Source organism: Gigantopelta aegis, chromosome 10, assembly GCF_016097555.1.
Source record: "Gigantopelta aegis isolate Gae_Host chromosome 10, Gae_host_genome, whole genome shotgun sequence".
In the NCBI taxonomy this organism is placed as follows: Eukaryota; Metazoa; Mollusca; class Gastropoda; order Neomphalida; family Peltospiridae; genus Gigantopelta; species Gigantopelta aegis.
The window spans coordinates 32118209-32138622 of record NC_054708.1 but is presented as its reverse complement, the minus strand read 5'-3'; the positions used below and the strand labels follow the sequence as shown (position 1 = coordinate 32138622).

General features: G+C 36.5%; 1 protein-coding gene across 2 annotated transcripts; it reads right to left on the bottom strand.

The window, feature by feature from the left end:
• Positions 1 to 2472: 2472 nt before the first annotated feature.
• Positions 2473 to 19097, bottom strand: LOC121384051. Of its 2 annotated transcripts, XM_041514246.1 has the most exons (4): positions 19014 to 19097; positions 7675 to 8757; positions 6112 to 7216; positions 2473 to 6030 (listed from the first exon to the last, which is right to left on the bottom strand). In XM_041514246.1, the coding sequence occupies exons 2-4, from the start codon at positions 8749 to 8751 to the stop codon at positions 5441 to 5443; spliced, it is 2772 nt and encodes a 923-aa protein (XP_041370180.1). In that variant the 5' UTR covers positions 8752 to 8757; positions 19014 to 19097; the 3' UTR covers positions 2473 to 5440. The 2 variants fall into 2 exon arrangements, with proteins under 2 accessions (XP_041370180.1, XP_041370179.1); XM_041514245.1 differs by having other exon boundaries at positions 2473 to 7216.
• Positions 19098 to 20414: the final 1317 nt, after the last annotated feature.

Genomic DNA, 20414 nt, shown 5'->3' with positions numbered 1-20414 from the left:
CCGGCTGCGGCCAGTACTTGTACCCAGGACAGGCGTGCGCTACAACAGCTTGCTCTGAATGTGCACGTTAAACAATTTTCCATTCCACTCCAACAAGAAATAAAGAAGACATATCTGGGGCGTAGCCAGAGAGGAAAAAATGCTAAGGCAAACCCAGACCTGTAAAATACATATCAGTCTCAATGGAAAAATAAAATAAATCTGGGGAAATACGCCTTTGCATATACATGTAGATAAATATCTTCATCAATATTTCCTACTATAACTCATCTTCCGATTACCTATCTTCATGCATATGCAAGTGGTATTTGTGATTTTTCTGTCAGTCTCATTTCCTAGCCCTTGGACAACTGTTGTTTTTCGCTTGTACCAAGAAAAGGTTTTTCGATTTGTTCATAAGACATCACTTCGAATCCCCGACACAATCCCTGCATTATTTCATATTCTCAACAAATTTCATTAAGAGCCAGTAGATATTTGTTGGATTTTTGTTTAAATATGGTTTTAAAAAATACAGTTAATTAATTACGTAAACAGCAATTTAGAGTAGCTTCATAAATGCATAAAAAAAAAAAAAACATGTGCAAAATATTTGCAGGTTTCACAAGTAAAATTTTACTGAAACGTTTACAAAGTCATCTGTAATCAAAACTTGCTAAACACAATATCACACTACAGCAAAGAATTACCAAAAGTTTACTGGACCTTAATTAATTTAGTTGAGTAGGCCTATTCATTCAACGAGTCACTGTATATAGGGAATAACTGGTTACTGTCTTAAGATATCGGCTTTATCCTGCGATGGTTAGAATGGCGACCTGAGCAGTATAAAGCTGATATCTTAAGACCAGTTATTTCTTTTATCCTGCAATCCTACAGGAATATTCGAAAAATCATTATTTATTCCAGTTTTGTGCACACAAATTGAGTATTGTCAACCTAGCAAGGCTTTTTCCGTATGACGTCATACAAGATACATGACGTCATTATTTGTAAGATGCTAGCTGCATTCTGTCACATTAAAAAAGCGTTTCTAAACTCTAATTCATAAATAAATATACAAGTTTTGCATTGTTATAGCAAAACTAAAAGTTATTTGTATTTACTGTACTTCAACAAATGATTTAACGAGTACCAGTATGTTTATTGAAAATCTACTCTGAAATACTCAGTCGAGTCGGGCTTATGTCATGTGACCTATATTTTTGGTCAGTGACCGAAAATATAGAGATTTATCTAGTCATCATATCTTGCCAATGTATACAGTGATTGCTGGATAAAATATTCTATCCAGCGAATTCATTTTTCAACTGCTGCATTTCGTTCACTCCACAAACCACTGTCATTACTAACATCGTTTTATAGCATACACCAAGTTAATGCATACCTCTTTTCATACAGCTCTCCAATCTGTTTTATTTCTTACAGCCCACTCATTTATAAATACATTCTTCACATTAACTAATTACTTTGTTTTATAAACCCAGTCAACACCGGTCTCATGTGTGAAACACTCCACCAACTCTGGTTTTTATTTTGTACACCACTCCAAATTGTTTTATTTCTTATACCCCATTAACTGTCGTTTTATGTCTTATACTCCACTAACCCCTGAGCTTCATCACCTATCACAACAACTAACCCCCAGCCACATAGCAGTGCAAGTTAAGTACCAATACAACTAACACATCAACATGTATTTCTTGTGGTTATATACACACACAGAACATCAAATATGTTGTGTTTGCTTCCTATTTATTGTACAAGTTTATTCAGCACAAGAATATATACCACAAGAACACATAGCAGTCGAGTGGTATGTTCATGTGCAAAGTAAACGAGTGCAAGCAAAAACAACTTGAGTAAAGTTCTGTATTTATTACATACCTTCTTTTATTCTTTATAAAAACTTTTTTTTATTTTAAGGTCATAACTACACTTTCTTAAATCTATGATCAATACTCCTTTCATGGATTTACATAACATTAAGAATCATACTCTGCGTCAATCTTGTGTAATGTTTCAAATAGGATGTGACATAATTTCCAAATCATATATGACGCAAGTAACAAAAAGGTGCTAAAACCAGTAAAAATAAAAAGGAAAATTTCCATTTAAAAGTTCCAGTCCAGATCACACATATTGGCGATACAAGATAAATATAACACAAGAGTTTCAAAATGTCTTTATCACCATAGAAAGGTTAAATAGGTATGTAATAAAATTGGTTTTTAAATGCAGCTGGATCAAACTGTACATGGTATTCAGATTAAGGTTGACTTTTCGCACTCTTGTTTTGGCTTCACAATAAATATAATATATAATATATCTCACCGTAATTTCACTTGAAATCCATATTTTGTAAAAGGTACAATTTCTTAATCACAAGATTTTCATCAAACACATTCTGGTGCATTAGTAATGTTCAAACAAAAAACATTCAACAGTAATTTTGCACTGGAATTTTTCCAGCATTCTGAAAACATAAAAACATCATGTACTTGGTTTATGGTTATTGTAAGGAGATGCAAAGTGACATCATTGGAATACTGACATCATTCAAATTCAAAATTAGCTATATTATTACAATACTTCACCACATTAAACTAAAAAAGGGTCTACTAACTATGTCCCCTGTCAAAATTCTATAACAATCTGCAGACAACGCTGTTTACAGGTCAGTATTTTTCATAATTCTGGACAAAATATTAAGTTTAAGTTTTAAAAGATGAAAGAAATAAAAAGTACCTTTTGTCCAATATATGATATTAAAAAATTACTATTGGATATGCTTTTTTTTTTTGGTATACAAAGCCAAAACAAGGGTCCTAAAAGTGATTGTCATCGACCTTAATCAGAGACAGACACCAGTCGTCACTAGGAGACTCCCCTCCAAACTCGCCTGGAAAGATTCTGACGAGATAATTGATAATTATAATAAACAGTTTAATAAAAAAAAAAATGTAAAGAATTAAATTCCACTTCACAACCTTTAGACTATAACATAGTAACAGACATACCGGTACACATACACTGAATTTGTTGTACACCAAAGTAGACATTACACAGTACAATTACATGAAATGATGGACGGAAAACATTTGTGTGCCTCACAATTACAGCTTATCACACATGGTTAACGACCACACTGATAATGAGATAATGAGCTACTCTTTTTTTTCAATTCGCCGGAATGGATTTTCTTAATATTTATGTACCATCCCACAGACAGGATAGTACATGTACATACCATGACATTTGATACCCAAGTTGTTAAACACTGGCTGGAAGGAGAAATAGGATTGATCCTAAAACCGATCACGTATCAGGTGAGCTCTTTACCATTGGGCTACATCCTGCTTTTGTGTGCGAGTGTGGGGGGAGCAGGGAGGGGCCACTGTTATTAATATCTTATGCCTGGAGGGTCTGCTGTGATGTTTTCTTCATGTATACATGTACATAGTTTCAATAAAATTTAATTACATGGGTGGTAATACAAAAACCACTGCCTCCTACTCTTTTCTCATACCCCCCCCCCCCCCCCCCACCATACACACCAAAAACAAAAATGTTGCCAATTCTGGCAATGCTAAATCAATCTCCCATCCAACTTTTAAATTTGCGTGGCACTCACTACTCCATCATGTATTAAAATTGAATTATCCACATTTCTACACATACATGAACTGTTCATGTACATGTTGGGAACCAAAGCAGGATTTCTTACAAAGGGGTGTTCGAGAATGAGCTCATGGGAATATTTCCATTAAATATAACACAACACAATGTTGGTGGGCGTATTTCACCACAAATATGGGGTGGAGGAAGGACAGGTCACGACCCCCCTCCCCCTCTCCCCCCATTCACAATCCAAATCTGCCACTTCTTAAGTACACAGTAATGCAAGGTTTCATTAAAATACAAATTCTCTGAATAAAATTAATATCCTGGTTAACACAATATAGACCTGTTAACATGGCGTTTTTTAACCTGGGTTAACCATTTGCAAAGTATAATACACAGTGAAAACATGTGGAGTTAAATTGCAGAGCTACATTTCCACCCGGGTTATTTTAACTTTGCAATCGTACCAGGGTCAGACTTCACTTTTACCCGGGTTACCTTTATCTCCACTATGTTCCCGTATAGACAGACAACCTGGGTTAAAATGTAGCGTCTTGACTCCGTTATATACAGGTAGCATTCTCTATGTAAAAACTAAAACGATAAACTTTAGGAAAAATGGTGACAATAAAGTAAGTAAATCAAATGGACCATATACGAATGTAAAACAAAAATTTAAACAGAGTTTTCTTCTACTTCAAAAATAATATACTCGCTAATGTGTCATGGAGCAGTTTTAAAATTCAGTGGCATCACGTAACACAGATTTAACCCAGGTTAAAGATAATTACTATACAGGCATACACACGACTAATTAAAACAATCCCAACATGACGACATAATGTATTGTTTTACTGACATGTATTTATTAATGTGTATTAAAACCGTAAATCTCTGAACCCACATTATATGGGGAAATGTTCATAATGTTTAATGTGCATTATAAATAAATACCGTTTGACACTGTTCCCCACAAAAACTAAGATATTAACATATATGTCCCACTGAAAATTAATTCACTTTGCATTCATCTGCTATATACTTACAGATGGAAAAGTAATATTGCTGGAATGCACAATAGAGCATACATTCTGTAGTTAACACAGAATAGGGAATGTGATTTAATGGACACATGTATGTAAACACATACATTTTCATGTACTCTCTTTCAAATGTCCGTAAGACATTTTTTATATACAATTATCCAACAGTCCGAAGGTTGTGCAGCATGACATCTGACAAAAAGGGCTATTTAATCATTAACAGGCTTCTTTTTTTTTTTTTTTTTTTTAAACTTGCAAACTGCTGTTTGTCAAACATGCATTAGAGTTGAATTTGGTGAATGTATTTATTCGATTACCATACTGGGTTCTTACGTACACGTAAATGTCACTGGTTCATATTATTACAGCCTGTGAAAGGTGTTATTTTCATGATTTCTGCAATTTATTGTGTGGGGTTTTTTTTATTGTAGAGTATAATTCAATTTGCTTCACCATCATGATTACCAGCTGTGAGTTTTCAAAATACGAATCTTCACATATAGACAGAACCAGATGCAAACTTGAGTCCACTACCTTCCCCATCCCACCCCCCTATACTAACATTATTTAAGCTCTATCAGTTTGAAAGAGAACTGTAGTTCATCTCCTGATGGAAAAAGAGAATGTTTACTTGACTTTCAAACAAGTTCTGCTTTAAGAATAAACATTTAAGAATTATGAAATATTACCCCTTCAATTGAACAATGCCACCAAATTTAGTGTCCCTTTTCTTGCCATTATGGAATTTTTCAGTCATCCTTTGACTTTGGCCCCTATCCTGCTGCCATGTTATCTCCTCGCATTGGGCCATCATTCCTTCCAGCAGCTTTTAATCCATCCCAATTTCTTATTCCGTCCATTTTTCTAGGGCCATTCTCAAACCCTTTTTGACCATTCACTTCCAGACGCCCTCCTGCACCCTCTTGCAATCCTTGTTTACCAACAGGTGGATATTTTGCATTTTCACCGAGAGGTATTTGTTTACGACCTTCTAAAGAGTTTCCTACATCTTTTAATCCAGCAGCTGGGTATTTTCCATTTCCATCTTTATCACCCATTACAAATCTACCTTTAGCACCTTGAAATTGTCCTGGGTTACCATTTGGACCAAATTTCCTTTCAGCATAAAGAAGTTTTGCTTGGCTATCACCTACAGGTAGTTTCCTTCCTAGATTACCAACTCCAGGGAGTCTGTCCAAACCAGCCTGCAACTGACCTCGATTCTCAAATTCTGGTAGTTTTCTATTCAAAGTGGCCATGTCTTGTTTCCCGAAAGAATCGTGCAGTTTCTGAACATTAAATGGAGGAACCAGACCAGCTCTGCCCATCTGAGAACCCTGATCAACTCTGCCTATCTGAGGACCTTGACCAACTCTGCCCATCTGAGGACCTTGACCAGCTCTGCCCATCTGAGAACCCTGATCAACTCTGCCCATCTGAGGACCTTGACCAGCTCTGCCCATCTGAGGACCTTGACCAACTCTGCCCATCTGAGGACCTTGACCAAGTCTGCCCATCTGAGAACCCTGATCAACTCTGCCCATCTGAGGACCTTGACCAACTCTGCCCATCTGAGGACCTTGACCAAGTCTGCCCATCTGTGAACCCTGATCAACTCTGCCCATCTGAGGACCTTGACCAACTCTGCCCATCTGACTTCCAGAATTGGATTGACCACCAAGAACACTACCTGCTGGGATCACATCATGCAGTGGTCGCTTTGGCCATGTTGTCTTCTCCAGCAGAAGCTTTGCTTTCAGAGACTTTTCTTTCAACCGATTGATTCGCTGCTTCAGGTTAACCTCAATCCATTCGGTGACAGTGTAATTGTCGTACACTGCGTTTAGAGTTTGGGATACAGGACTGATCAGGCTGTCAAGATTTGACATTATATCACCAAGCTTGTCAACGAGGTTTTTCAGGTGCCACGGACTTCCGAACCGGTGCTTCACGTGGTAATCCGTCAGCCAACCCTGGATCATAGACTGAAGTCCTGTGTCCATTCTGTATTGATGCAACATTCCCCACAGCTGCTGGGTGCTGTAGTAGAAATCTCGGCCAGGGAAGGAGCAATCTTGGCTGACTTGTACTTTGTTGTCCTTGTCCACTTGCGGCATCTCTAGTTCTATCAAACTTGTGCAGTTGAGAAGCTTGCTGGCCGACCGGTGGACTGCTTCGTTGAATCCTCCATTCCAGAGGGTCTCTAGACAGACAGCAAGTGAAGGCAGGGCCTCCGGTAGAAGCTCACACAGGGTGGCAAAGTGATCATACCTCTGCCATCCCGTCAAAGCCACTCCCTGGAACTTTTGTATGGGCATTTCATCCTTCAATTTCTTGATGATATCCACCCAGCTGAGGTGATTATGCAGGTGGTGAGACACATTGGTGTAAAACTGGGCACTTCCTGTTGCACCCTTGAATGACGACGCTGCCCAGATGCCTGGGAAGAGCTTACCGTACTTGACCCAGATATCTTCAGGAAGTCTGTCTCTTGGGTCTGGGATGTAATTCCACACCATTGGTTCAACCAGTTTGTTCAGTCCAGATTTCTTCAGGGAGATAAAAAAAAAAGTAGTTTCAGTGGGCTTAAACATACTTATATTTATTCAATATTACCCAAAATAAACATGAATTACAACACTTATATGTATGTACATAATACTAAAACATATGAACATTATAATTAAACCTTTTTGTTGGGCTTACTGAATATAGCTTCCATCTTTTAATAAACTGTCTGAATCTAAAACATAACGAACACATATTTGTGTCATTAACAGTAAAATGTAATTATTCAGTATCAAGAATTTCTGGGGTATCGAAGGATGAGTGGTAAATAATCAGCAGTAATCGTGCTTCAAAGGAAAATATTTTCCTTTAATGCTTTTCTAAAATTAATTAAAATTATAGATAATAACTATCAAAGGCTAAATATATTTTTATCAGGCCAATCTGAAAAGGTGCCAGTTATGCAGCTAATGGATTTTTAGAACTCTGAATTACTTACCTCAATCACATCTTCATGAACATCTCGTATTTCATCATCCCATATAATCGGATGGACGGAGTTTCGTACTGACCTCACCAAATTTGCAACCTTGGCCACATGCTCCAAAAAGATCTCTTCTGGTTTCTTTCCTTTGATGATGAGCTCATGCGTTAGACCTTTCCCAAGACCATAAACCTCATCGGAGCCAATGTGCAGGTACTCTGCATCTGGGTGTGCTGCCAACATCTGTCCGACCATCTTACTAATCAGAGTGTAAGACTCGGGTTTCAAGGGTGTTATCACTTGTGGCATCTTCTCCTGCTCTCGCAGATGCTTATACTCGGGATGCTTCAGAACAAATTCCATATGACCAAATGTCTGCACGAGAGGAATGACATCCAATTTGTTGTTTCTACACACCTCAAGCAGACGTACAATGTCTTTCTGAGAATAGGCGTTTTCAGCAGCCAGCATGCTCAATTCGTCAGTGTAAGGAAACATATCTTCGTACTCTATTAGGAGTCCCGTGGCGCCAAGCTTTGCCATCAGGGGCAAAACCTTCTCCAGGTAACTCATCTTTGGAGAAGCACCTTTGAGATCGAGATGCACCAATCGCTTCATTTTTCTGAACAGTGGCAGGAAGTTTTCATCCAGATCTGTATAGATGTTGGGTCTTGGGGCAGCGTGTTTGTTGTCCGTGTCCTGGAAGTTGGATTCTTCATCCTCATCATGCCTGTCGGTTTGAGTCTTATATAGGTCGTTGCTTTGAACCTTCTCCTGCTCGTTATTTTTCATTCCACCAAAATTGCGGCGAACACTCCAATCTGCTGGTGGCTGGATTGGCTTGGGCAGCTGATTCAATTGAATGTTTTTCTTGAAAACCGTGTCACTAAAACCCTTGTTGCTCTTTGGGATTTGGTAACTTGGCAACTTGCCTGCACGCTGCATATTTCTGTACATATTATACTTTGATGATTTCGTGGTTGATCCACCAAGTGTGTAGTATGCCAGAAATATTCCAATACCTACAACTGCAGCCAGAATAAAGAGACCAGGCTTCCCCCGAAGAAACATTCTTCCGTGTCGTCTTGGCATACAGACCTAGAAAATAGAAATTTTATACAGATAAATGTAAACAGACTTTTAAATGAACAAACCAATGTAAAACTTTTGCCTGCATGTAACAATGCTAAGCCACATGTAGGTTGCACTGACAACTCCCATTTTAAGAAAAGAGAAAATTCACAAACTCAGTATGTTAAGCTAATTTAGACCTCGAACTTAAGAATTTGTCTCACACAGCCATTTGTTTTTCAATTGCCATGGGTAAAACGGTCCACCAACGGCAATTTTGAGCCTGCAATATGGCAAAATTTTTTAAAGTTACTATTGCAGTAAATAAACAAAACAGAAAGGCTATTTTATTGTATGTAAACATATTTCAAATGTGCAAATGTTAAATATTAGCAAATAATGTACAGCAGGTGTATACATTTTGCCATTGTTGAGGAGCTTTACCAACGGCATGGGCTACTCTTTCCGATTAGCAGCAAGGGAACTTTTATATGCACCATCCTACAGACAGGATAGCACATACAACGGCCTTTGATATACCAGTCGTGGTGCACTGTCTGTGACGAGAAATAGCCCAATGGATGAAGGGAACGTGTCAAACATGTACATGGTCAGAGAACCAATTAATTTTCATCAACAGCTGTGAACAGAAAGAAAAAGAAAGAAAGAAATGTTTTATTTAACAACGCATTCAACACATTTTATTTACGGCGTCAAACATGGTTAAGGACCACACAGATAATAAGAAAGGAAACCTGTTGTCGCTACTTCATGAGCTACTCTTTCCGATTAGCAGTCGTGGTGCACTGGCTGGAACAAGAAATAGCCCAATGGGCCCACCGACGGGGATGGATCCCAGACCGAAAGAAAGAAGTATTTTATTTAACGACGCACTCAACACAATTTATTTACGGTTATATGGCGTCAGACATATGGTTAAGGACCACACAGATTTTAAGAGGAAACCCGCTGTCGCCACTACATAGGCTACTCTTCTGATTAGCAGCAAGGGATCTTTTATTTGCGCTTCCCACAGGCAGGATAGCACAAACCAGTTATGGATCACTGGTCGGTGCAAGTGGTTTACACCTACCCATTGAGCCTTGCGGAGCACTCACTCAGGGTTTAGTGTCGGTATCTGGATTAAAAATCCCATGCCTCGACTGGGATCCGAACCCAGTACCTACCAGCCTGTAGACCGATGGCCTGCCACGACATCACCGAGGCCAGTAGGATCCCAGACCGACTGCACATCGAGCGAGCGCTGTACCACTGGGCTACGTCCCGCCCACAGCTGTGAACAATGCTTACAAGTAAATTTCAGATATGAACTTTTCTACATTTCTTTGGCGACCGTCAAGCCATTTCAAAATATTCAAGACGGATTTTCATTTCCCATTACTTTCCATGACCCAAATGAAAATTCCATGCTTTTCCAGACCTGGAAAATGACATCTGGAAATTCCACGACTTTCCAAGATTTCAATGACACCTATATATATCTAGGTCAATCTATAAGCCATATTCCATATGATTTAGGACACACAGCTTGTGAGAAATGAAGTTAAACATCAGTTGAATCCATTGTCTGATTTTACTTTGTAAGTCACAAGTTTTCTTTTATTTAATGTTAAGCACATTTACAAAAATGCTATTAAACTTTTCTGGCTAAGTATACATCCACAAGCCTGGAACATGAATGTTTTATAAACTGTTCTTTTTCAGCTTTGCAAAGTTTTCTTACTGCCAAACCAAATTCCATTAAAATGTCAATAAAAACCAAAACCGAAACTCTACTCTTTTATCAAAACCGAAACCAGAAACTGATGCCAAATTCCATAACCGCACATCACTACTTCAAACACATTCAGGTGCATTAGTAATGTTCAAACAAAACATTTTTAATAGCAGTCCTTGGCTTTTGAAAAACCAAGGCGAGTGAATAATCGTACACCTCAAAATGCTTAGGCGAGTGAAAAATTGCACTCATCAAAATGTTACGACGAGTGAAAACCAAGCATTATTAATTTAGGAAGTAACTGGTACATGTAAATTTTGAGACATATATCGAGGGGTTAGTGCCAGAACCTATTATATGGTGAATTATACAAAACTTAGTTAATCACCATGTCAGCATCATGGGAATGTGTACTATCATTTCACAATGTCTCATTCAAATCAATCATTTATTTTTTTATTTTATACACGAGAACCCAAACCAATTCTCTTTTATGTCCATTTCCACGAAAGGGCAAAACCATGTTTTCAGCACTACCGTATTCTGTCTCTCTAGAATTTTGTAGTATTACCCATAGCTGACAGACGTAACACGTTAGCGCACAACACTGGATTGTTGTGGGCTGTAAACTGTCTGAGGAGATTGAATCCTAGGTGCCATACCGCATGACACGCTAATGACACATGCTAGCTCTAAGTGTTTACATCCAGCAATGGTGTTTTATGTAAACTATCTCTGGCTGGGTGTTTTGGCTTACAAAGAAATAACAATGCTGGTAGAAGTAGCTAGAAGTAATTGTTTACGCATGACAATGACCAGTCCTTTGGTGGTAATCTGAGATGGACTGCCGACAATGGGTGTGTGTGTGTGGGGGGGGGGGGGGGGGGGGGGGGGGGGGGGGGGTGTAGTGGATAGACATCTGGAATGTGTGTGTGTTGTTAACTAGTTGCTGAATAAATGCTGGTTATGTAAATAGTTTAATCATAAGTGATTGCAGAGTTCATTTAGTTCTACAGAAGAAACACGCAGTTGAGAAAATATTAACTGAACAGAGACATAGAGAAACTAGTTAAACAGGAAAGTTGTTTTTCTTATTTTAGTCTGAATAATTACTATGTGTATTTGAGAAAAAATAATATAATTAAATTAATTTGCCGGGGGCAGGACGTATCCCAGTAGTAAAGTGCTGGCCTGGTGTACAGAATCATTGGACTATTTCTCGTTCTAGCGAGTGCTTCACAACTGGTGTTACAGACCATGATATGTACTATCCTGTCTGTGGGATGATGCATATATTAAAGATCCCTTGGTGCTAATAAAAAAATAGTTTCCCATAGTTTCCTCTCTAAAATATATTTGTGGTCATTAACATGTACATGTGTAATTGTGTTGAGTGTGTCATTAAATATAAAATTCCTTTCTTTGTTTCTTTGTTTCTTTCTTTTAAACATGGTTCCCATATGCAACAACCTTAGTTAAAAATTATGGTCGAGCTATGTCTGTATTTTGGTTTTGGTTTTTCAGAATGTAGGAAAAATTATCCTAAACTATTGAATTCCGTCCCATATCACTTCCGCACTCTTTCTAATCACACTGCGCAAGCACAAACTTTAATACCACTGCATATGTATGAACTAACCAAGCCTTGACCAATCAAAATAAAAAATGAGGGTGGAAAAAGGTAATTAATTTGTTTTCCCCCATCCCCCCAGTACAGTACTGGTTGTGGTAATTATATTATTACATACAAAAACCATATCCAAAGGTTATAATATATTAAAACCTTTAAAAATGAAGAGACTAGACTTGACAGATCGGTAATGACTGTCGCACAAGTTTTGTCTATATTTAGTTTTCAAGTCACATGACTGAAACTCTTAAAATGGTGGGGGGGGGGGGGGGGGAATGTATGAAAGGCCATTTGTGTCAAATCCATTATTGTGATTGAGAAACATTAGTATATTTTTCACTGTTTTTAAAAATAAGCTTTCTTCTTTTTTAACCACCTATAAAAGTTGTTAGCACAAGAAAAAAAAAAATCTATATTAATGAACATTTACTGATTACTTTAAAAGCTGTTAAAGGTGGCAGGACTGTTTACAAAATATGTAATAAAAAAAAATCAAATTCTAAAACAAACTCTAAAGAACAAAAAGCAAGGGGAACATTCTAATCTCGAACAGTGGTGCTGGTCGACAACCAATGTTAACCAAAAACTTATATATATATATATATATATATAGAGAGAGAGAGAGAGAGAGGTTATTACCAGAGTGTTTTTCGGTATCGTCAATATCATATATTAGGAATAAAAATTGTATTATGCGAGCCTCAATACATTATTTTTTATTCCTAATATATGATATTGACAATACCGAAATACACGAGGGTAATAATCTCTTTATCATATAAACTCAAGCTTAATACAACGTGTTTTTGTAAACTGTACACGCAACTTTAATTCCAGTCAGCCATTACTAGATATTCAAATGACGTAAGAATATGTGGCGCAGTGTATTTTTGAATGGAAATGACGTCAAACTCAAATGACGTAATTTTGGATGTCCTTACATCAAAACAAACTAGGGCTGGACAGCTTTCAGTGTCAAATTGCCATTGAAATGTTTTTATTTGATGACTATGAATACATACGTCAATTATGGAGTGTCACCCAAGTACATGTATGTTGCTTAAATGTCAATAAACCTAGTGCCGTGACCTCGATTAATTTACATTTAATTTGCAAAGTTATCAGATTCTTAAAGTATGTGATCTGAAAAATATCACATACTTTGATTGCACTGAAAATGTAAGATATTATATGATATATATATATATATATATATATATATATATATATATTCACAATACATTTAGATTTGCTTCGTTGACAATCTGTTGTGTTGTTGTTCCTTCAATTTTATGACTGACGTGATCTTCCACATATTCTGCATTTGTGATGTTCACATGGGATGGATTTCAATGGTATTAAAAAAATTACAAATATTCACTTCCTTGTGGGAATTTTACATTCATTGACAACAAAGGAAAGTAATTACAACATTTTTATTATTATACTTTGTATTGGACAAGGTAAACAATGATGTCGCTAAATTTATCCAGTTGTTGGACTGAACATGTGCAGTAGCGTTTTCCTGTTAATGGGACGGAATTTCGATAGGTCCAGGATACAATGCTGGGGATAACAAATCCCATTGCCCGACGCCCATGCCAAGTGGAATTATCATGTCGGGCAAGTAATTATGTTAACTGCATATGCCCGATGACAAGTGACTAATGTAATACTAACAGCTAAAACTTATTTTCAATTTGTTACAAATCTCGATAAATCCTTTGGAAAGAGTTCCGATCATCCGAACATTTACATAGCTCCAGTGTTCGAGATTAAAAATTTGGGGCAGTATCCCAGTTGAATACTAACATTTCAAAATCTAGTATTCCACCTGAGAATTTAGTATCCCACTTAAATGAAATTCATAAAAAACATCGTAGCAAACTTGGACGACACTGTTACTTAACTTCATCAGTAAATGACGACTTTAATTGTTTCAGCGAAAAATAAAAACGGAGGATTAAAAAAAAATCAACATTATATGGTATCCCAGTGGGATACTGGGTTATTGAAGTCTGGTATCCAAAATTAAATTCTGGTATCTCTGGGATATCGGGATACCGTTAATCTTGAACACTGAGCTCTAAGGAGAACTAACCTACGTGTAACTCCAAATGCTGGAACGATCGTAACTCTTGCTAGTGCATTAACACACCAAAATAGAACTTGTGTTGAAAAGTTTGATAACAACTTAAGAGTTATTCCCCTTTTACTCTCGACTGAGATCGGTAATTTCCACCACTGGACGTTTGATTGAATTCGTACACGTAATCGGTTTCAATGATCTTCTAACTTGGAAATAACGTCCAATACGCTTTACAGCTTATATAAAAAAATAAACTACACATGCCTTGTGTGTGCAATCAAACTGTTTAATCATTGCAAACATGGTATATATGGTGGGATAAAGTTTAAAATTGTCATATTAACATTAAATTAGACGATAACGCGGTTCCAGAATCTGCTCTTTGCAAATGATCGGGACGTAAAGTAAGTGCTACTAACAAGTTTATAATTTCCGAGTTCACTCGAACAAAGCATAAATATTAAGAACTGTATTCTTATAAAAGTTGTAAGATATTTTAGTTTATATATAATAAACCTTGTAGCAGAACATACTTAATGTTTTTCAGTACTTTGCAAATGTAGATCTACGTTCATGTAAAATGAATGTCTATATTCTGTTAAAATGTTTTTTGTAAATAATTTCAGTTTGGTTTGACGTAAGAAGAAAAGTAAAAGTGTTTTGGAAATAACAAAGAAATGCAATTTGTTTGTGCAATTTACAAGTCAATCGGCTTGGAAATAAATGACTTGTAGTAAATTACATAGTATGAAAAAAATTTGATCCCTGTGGGACAGACTATAAGGTGAAGTTAGATTTCATTAGCCCTACATGATAATCGTGACAAGTTAGATTTCAATAGCCCTGGTGTGATGCCCTCTAAGCATACATGAATATATACATGATTTTTTTTTTTTGCTTTATTAAAAAATTTTTTTAACCAAATAAATTATATTCAATGAATTAAAATTACAGGGCTGCAACCGATGTACAGCCCTCCCAACCACTACCCACCCCCCTCGCCCCCACCTCTCTCATGCAGTTGTTTACCAAGCCTGTAATTTTAAAAAACATTTGCAGAGCAACAGAGCCCATGATTACTTTGAGCTCAGACTTTTCTCAGCCATGAACAGGATAAAAACATCCCAAAGAAGTGTTCTGGGGCAGAGTGTGTTAATAATATACTCACAATAATGATACATGGGCCAAAATCCCTAAAACGTTTTGAACCAATACCAGCCATAAAAGAATGGCTCAGAAGTAGAAAGAAAGAAAGAAAGAAAGAAAGAAAGAAATGTTTTATTTAACGATGCCCTCGACAATTTTATTTACGGTTATATGGCATCAGACATATGGTTAAGGACCACACAGATTTTGAGAGGAAACCTGCTGTCGCCACTACATGGGCTACTCTTTCCGATTAGCAGCAAGGGATCTTTTATTTGCACTTCCCACAGGCAGGATAGCACAAACCATGGCCTTTGTTGAACCAGTTATGGATCACTGGTCGGTGCAAGTGGTTTACACCTACCCATTGAGCCTTGTGGAGCACTCACTCAGGGTTTGGAGTCAGTATCTGGATTAAAAATCCCATGCCTCGACTGGGATCCGAACTCAGTACCCTCCAGCCTGTAGACCGATGGCTAACCACGACGCCGGTCAGAAGTAGAAAGGGTTCTCGCCACATCAACAAAACAAGTGGACACAACATACACTGACACAATAATTATATTTAGATGAACAAGTGGACACTACAAATGAAATTATATTGAAGTTTAAATCAACTAATTAACACTATTTAAAACATAAAGTTTAAATCAACAAGTAGAGAAGACAGACAAAAATTATAAACAGTTGATACTACTGAACGGGATGCAGATAATTCGTCCTCTGGATGTTTCGTCCACAGACGATTCGTCCACTAAAAATCTGTCCACTTTTGAACTTGAGACGATTCGTCCACAACCAAAATTTTAATTTTTTGTAGTTTTTTGTTGTATTAGTTATTTACTGTATATTACATCCACGGGGGGGGGGGGGGGGTACCAAGTATGATTGGGACAATTTGATAGACAAAGTCTATTACAGTTATACTATTGTGATTATAATAGGGAATGGAACAAATAAAATGAATTAAAGTAAATTTATGATTATTGTAAAAGTTTATTATGCCACTATTTTTGAACGAGCTCTCAAAATTAGATTTATAGGTCTAAATGTTGTAATCGAGTGGACGAATTGTATGGTGGACGAATCGTCTGTGGATGAACCGTCTGGAAAGCTATGGAACAGACATAAATTTAGTAGGTAAGCGATGTAACCTATTGTCAAAATTCTTTATTTGTGCAATTAAACCAATTACTTTCAATATTATTACATTATTGAACACTGTATTAAATTAAGTACTGTTGGTAACAGAATTCGTTACCTTAAGAAGTATGGACAAGTCACGTGGAAACATATATGGGGTGACTGAATATCCAGGGCATAAAATTTGCTTTTTTTCAGACAAACGATATGTCATTCGTGTTGTTTTAGTGTTTGCATGAACGATTTTCTCCAGTGGTTCAAATACAAATGAAAAGGTTATCCGGCAACGGTAATCAAATGAGAATCAAGATGGGCGATTTTCGTAGCTTTTCTCCAAATTCTTATCATAAATACTAAATTATTATTATTATTTGGTATGCTGGGACTAACTTGAAAGCTGCCATTTACACTTCAGCACACTACCCCATCGGTTCTGTTACAGGGGAGTACTTGTTGGCGCCAAACAATAGTCTGAACAAAACAGGGATTTCCCGGAAGCTTTGAGCTTCCGGGTTTTAATGGAAAGACCCGAATTAAGTTCTGCAAATCCTTGATCGATCCAATCGATGCTGCAACATAGAGTTTCATCATGTTCTAATTTCCACTTCGTTATTTTAAAGTCCCTTATTAAACGTACTATTTTCTTCGCTGTGTATGTCATATTTTAATAAATTGATTTAGCAAGGGTTGTACTTGTTTTCATTACAATACATGTTTCAGAATTAATGCATATATTTCAATGTAACCACACAGGTGTCAAAAAGTAAATAAATACACAGAACTTCACATATGGTTTTTTCGCTTCCTATTTATTGCACGAGTTTATTGTGCGCAAGAATATTTACCACGGATAGCCACAAAATTGTCCATACATATGTTGCATATAACTTTACATACGTCGCCATTCTCGTTTGTATTAACTGCGAAATCATCGGAAAACAACCATTTTTAAAAATGGTGTCCTTTTTGCATTTTTTCGCATTAGGTCCTGACATTTTACAACTCTATAACTAAATGCCGGGCTAAGGTGATGTCACGTTTAATAAATACTCATAAACCGCTTTAATTTCCAAACCGCATATTGTTTTCCGCACTTAGCAAAATTATCAAAGGGAACGTGTGACTATGTTACTATAGTAAACGTTATTGACACTTCTAATGACAGTGCCGACTTTGAAATTGACTGCGATGTCAAGTTCAAATGGATACATTGTTTTTTTTCTCACACCTGCAATGATAGGCCCGTTCTCTTATTATTTTATTCCAAAAATAGTTATCTTAGCCAAAAGACGTCAGTTTACATTTTTTGACGAGCGATTATAGTTTTTGCAAGAACAATCCGTCGTTCGTGTCGATATTGGTTTTGCATAACCGACAAACGAACAACAAAATCATTCATGCCAAATTTTATGCCCTGAATATCTGATCAGCACTTGCCCTGTGGCAAGTAATTGTTGTTGTTTTTTTGGAACCCCTGCAATGCAAAATTGCTATTGAAATTGTTTTGTTTAAAAATTACTATTGCATCTGCAAAAAAATCTTGTGATTAAAAAAATTGTATCGTCAACGTCCCTAACTGCGTTATGCTTCAAATTCCGTTCACTTTGTTTTCTTGTGCACGGTTCGCGCAATCAACATCCGATTTGATGTCGTTCATTTATGAGGTTTTTCTTCACAGTTCAAAAACATTTTTATAAACAATAAACTTGAGAAAAGTAAGTATCTAAATACAAAACTTTACAAACCCCTAAAACTATTAATTTTACCAAGTCGTTTTTGTTTATTCTTTAAAATTACTGATATCAGGTCCACATGATTCGTAGAAATTGATTTAAAATGGAGAAAGATGAATTAACGTTCGGTGCGTGTCACATGACCTCACATGTGCCAGATCAACAAGGCCAAAGAATTTAATTTTTACGATTTTTAAGACCCCTGTTGTTAGAATTTGTTTTCAATTATTATATTCGATCTGCAAAAGGTATGCTACATTTTTGTGCCTCTATTGTAGTGAATAGTATTCATAATCCATTCATAACATTTGTAAATAACTTATTTATTTATTAGAATGGATATGTTTTACGTCCACATTGTTGATTTTTTACGTTATTTGATTGCAATTTATTTTGTTTCACGTATTATAGCTGAAAAATGTAGAATAGTATTTCCGTAAATATCGTATTCGTGTTTTTGTCGTTAGGTGAACGCAGTTTGAGACGTCGATGGTACCTTTTACTAACTATAGTCCGTATGGGCCTCAAGACAAATTACGCTAAAATATGTTACATTTATTGTGTATGAAACGAAAACAAAGGTGCAAAAAGTGACTGTCGTCGACCTTGAATTAATAGCATTTTACAGAATACAGTGTTCTATTATACTAAATCTATACACTGCAGTTTGAAGATTTATTTTACAATAATTAACTATAAATTATCATTGTTCATCTGCCATTATCATTATGATTTATTTCATAAATTAATTAGCTCATCTATTTGTAAATGCACATATAGACTTGCATTATTGTGTATATTTACCTAGATACGTGTTACAACAACCAACACAAACTTGTTAAAACGATTTTCCAAACTTGTTTTGTTGCACTGATATTTATGGATATATCCGCTTTCCTATATAATGATACGCATGCGAAGGAGTAACCAATCTACTGAATTTACTAAAAACCAGTAATCATACGTATGTGGATTTAGAACGGTTAATTCTACTATGGTGGGTTTTTTGTTTTGTTTTTGTTTGTTTGTTTGTGTTTTTGTTTTTTGTGTGGTTGTTTGTTTTGTTTTGTTTGTTGGTTTGTTTGGGTTTTTTGTTTGTGTTGGGGTTTTTGGTTTTTTGGTGTGTTTTTTTGGAGGGGGGGGGGGGGGTCGTCAACAAATGCAGGGTTGAATTCTTCATAAAGGATAGTAAAACCAGAGAAAAAAGCCAGTTAGTTTAAATTAAAGGGACATTCCTGAGTTTGCTTCATTGTAAGATGTTTCCGACCTAATAAAATACTTCTACGATCAACAACAAGAAAATATACTTAATATGTAAGATATTAAGTATATTTTCTTGTTTAGAATATCAGTGTCTGTATCTTCAATGTGTTTCTGGTCGTCTTAATATTTGTAAGAAGCCCAAACTGGAGTTTGTCTTCATATAATTTCGTACGTACGGAAAAAAAAACATATTTTAGGAAATTAAATTAAATTTAACCTAGTACGAATATTAAAACGATCAGAAACACGTTTATTATACAGCCACTAATATGTTATGCAGAAAAATATATTTGATATGTAATTACAATCGTTAAAAAAAAGTCTCTATTAGCTGATAACATCTTTAAAATTGCGGAAAACTCGGGAATGTCCCTTTAAAGTGATCGTGAGTCGGACACCATTGGTGTTGTTTTGGCTTTTTTACTTTCTTCTTTTTATCAAAGCTAATGTCCATTTATTGTCTTTGATGCAAAATTAAAAATAATTACTTTACAATAACTGCTATTCCTGGCACTTCAGTTTGCATATTTTGTTTTAAATAAGGTAACATATTACAGGGGCGTAGCGTGATCTGGACCTGGGGGGGGGGGGGGGGGGGGTCGAATATGAACCAAGTGGACCTTTTTCTATTTTGTTTTTGCACCACCAGAAACTCCATATGTATAAACCTGTATGTTTTAGTTCTGAAAGCGGACCATTTGCTTCAGCGGGGGGGGGGGGGGGGGGGGGGGGGGGGGGGTCCGAACCCAACCCCCAACCCCTAGCCTACGCCCTGCATTATAATCAAAAGAACCGTCCGACTTAAAGTTACAGTGTCTGGTTACCATATAATAAATATCATGCACAAATATGAAATACAAGTTCAACTGCACTTTTAAAAAATTCCCGTGTATTCGCTATGAACGTCAAAAGTATACGCTCGATTCGTCGCCTGTGCGGCCA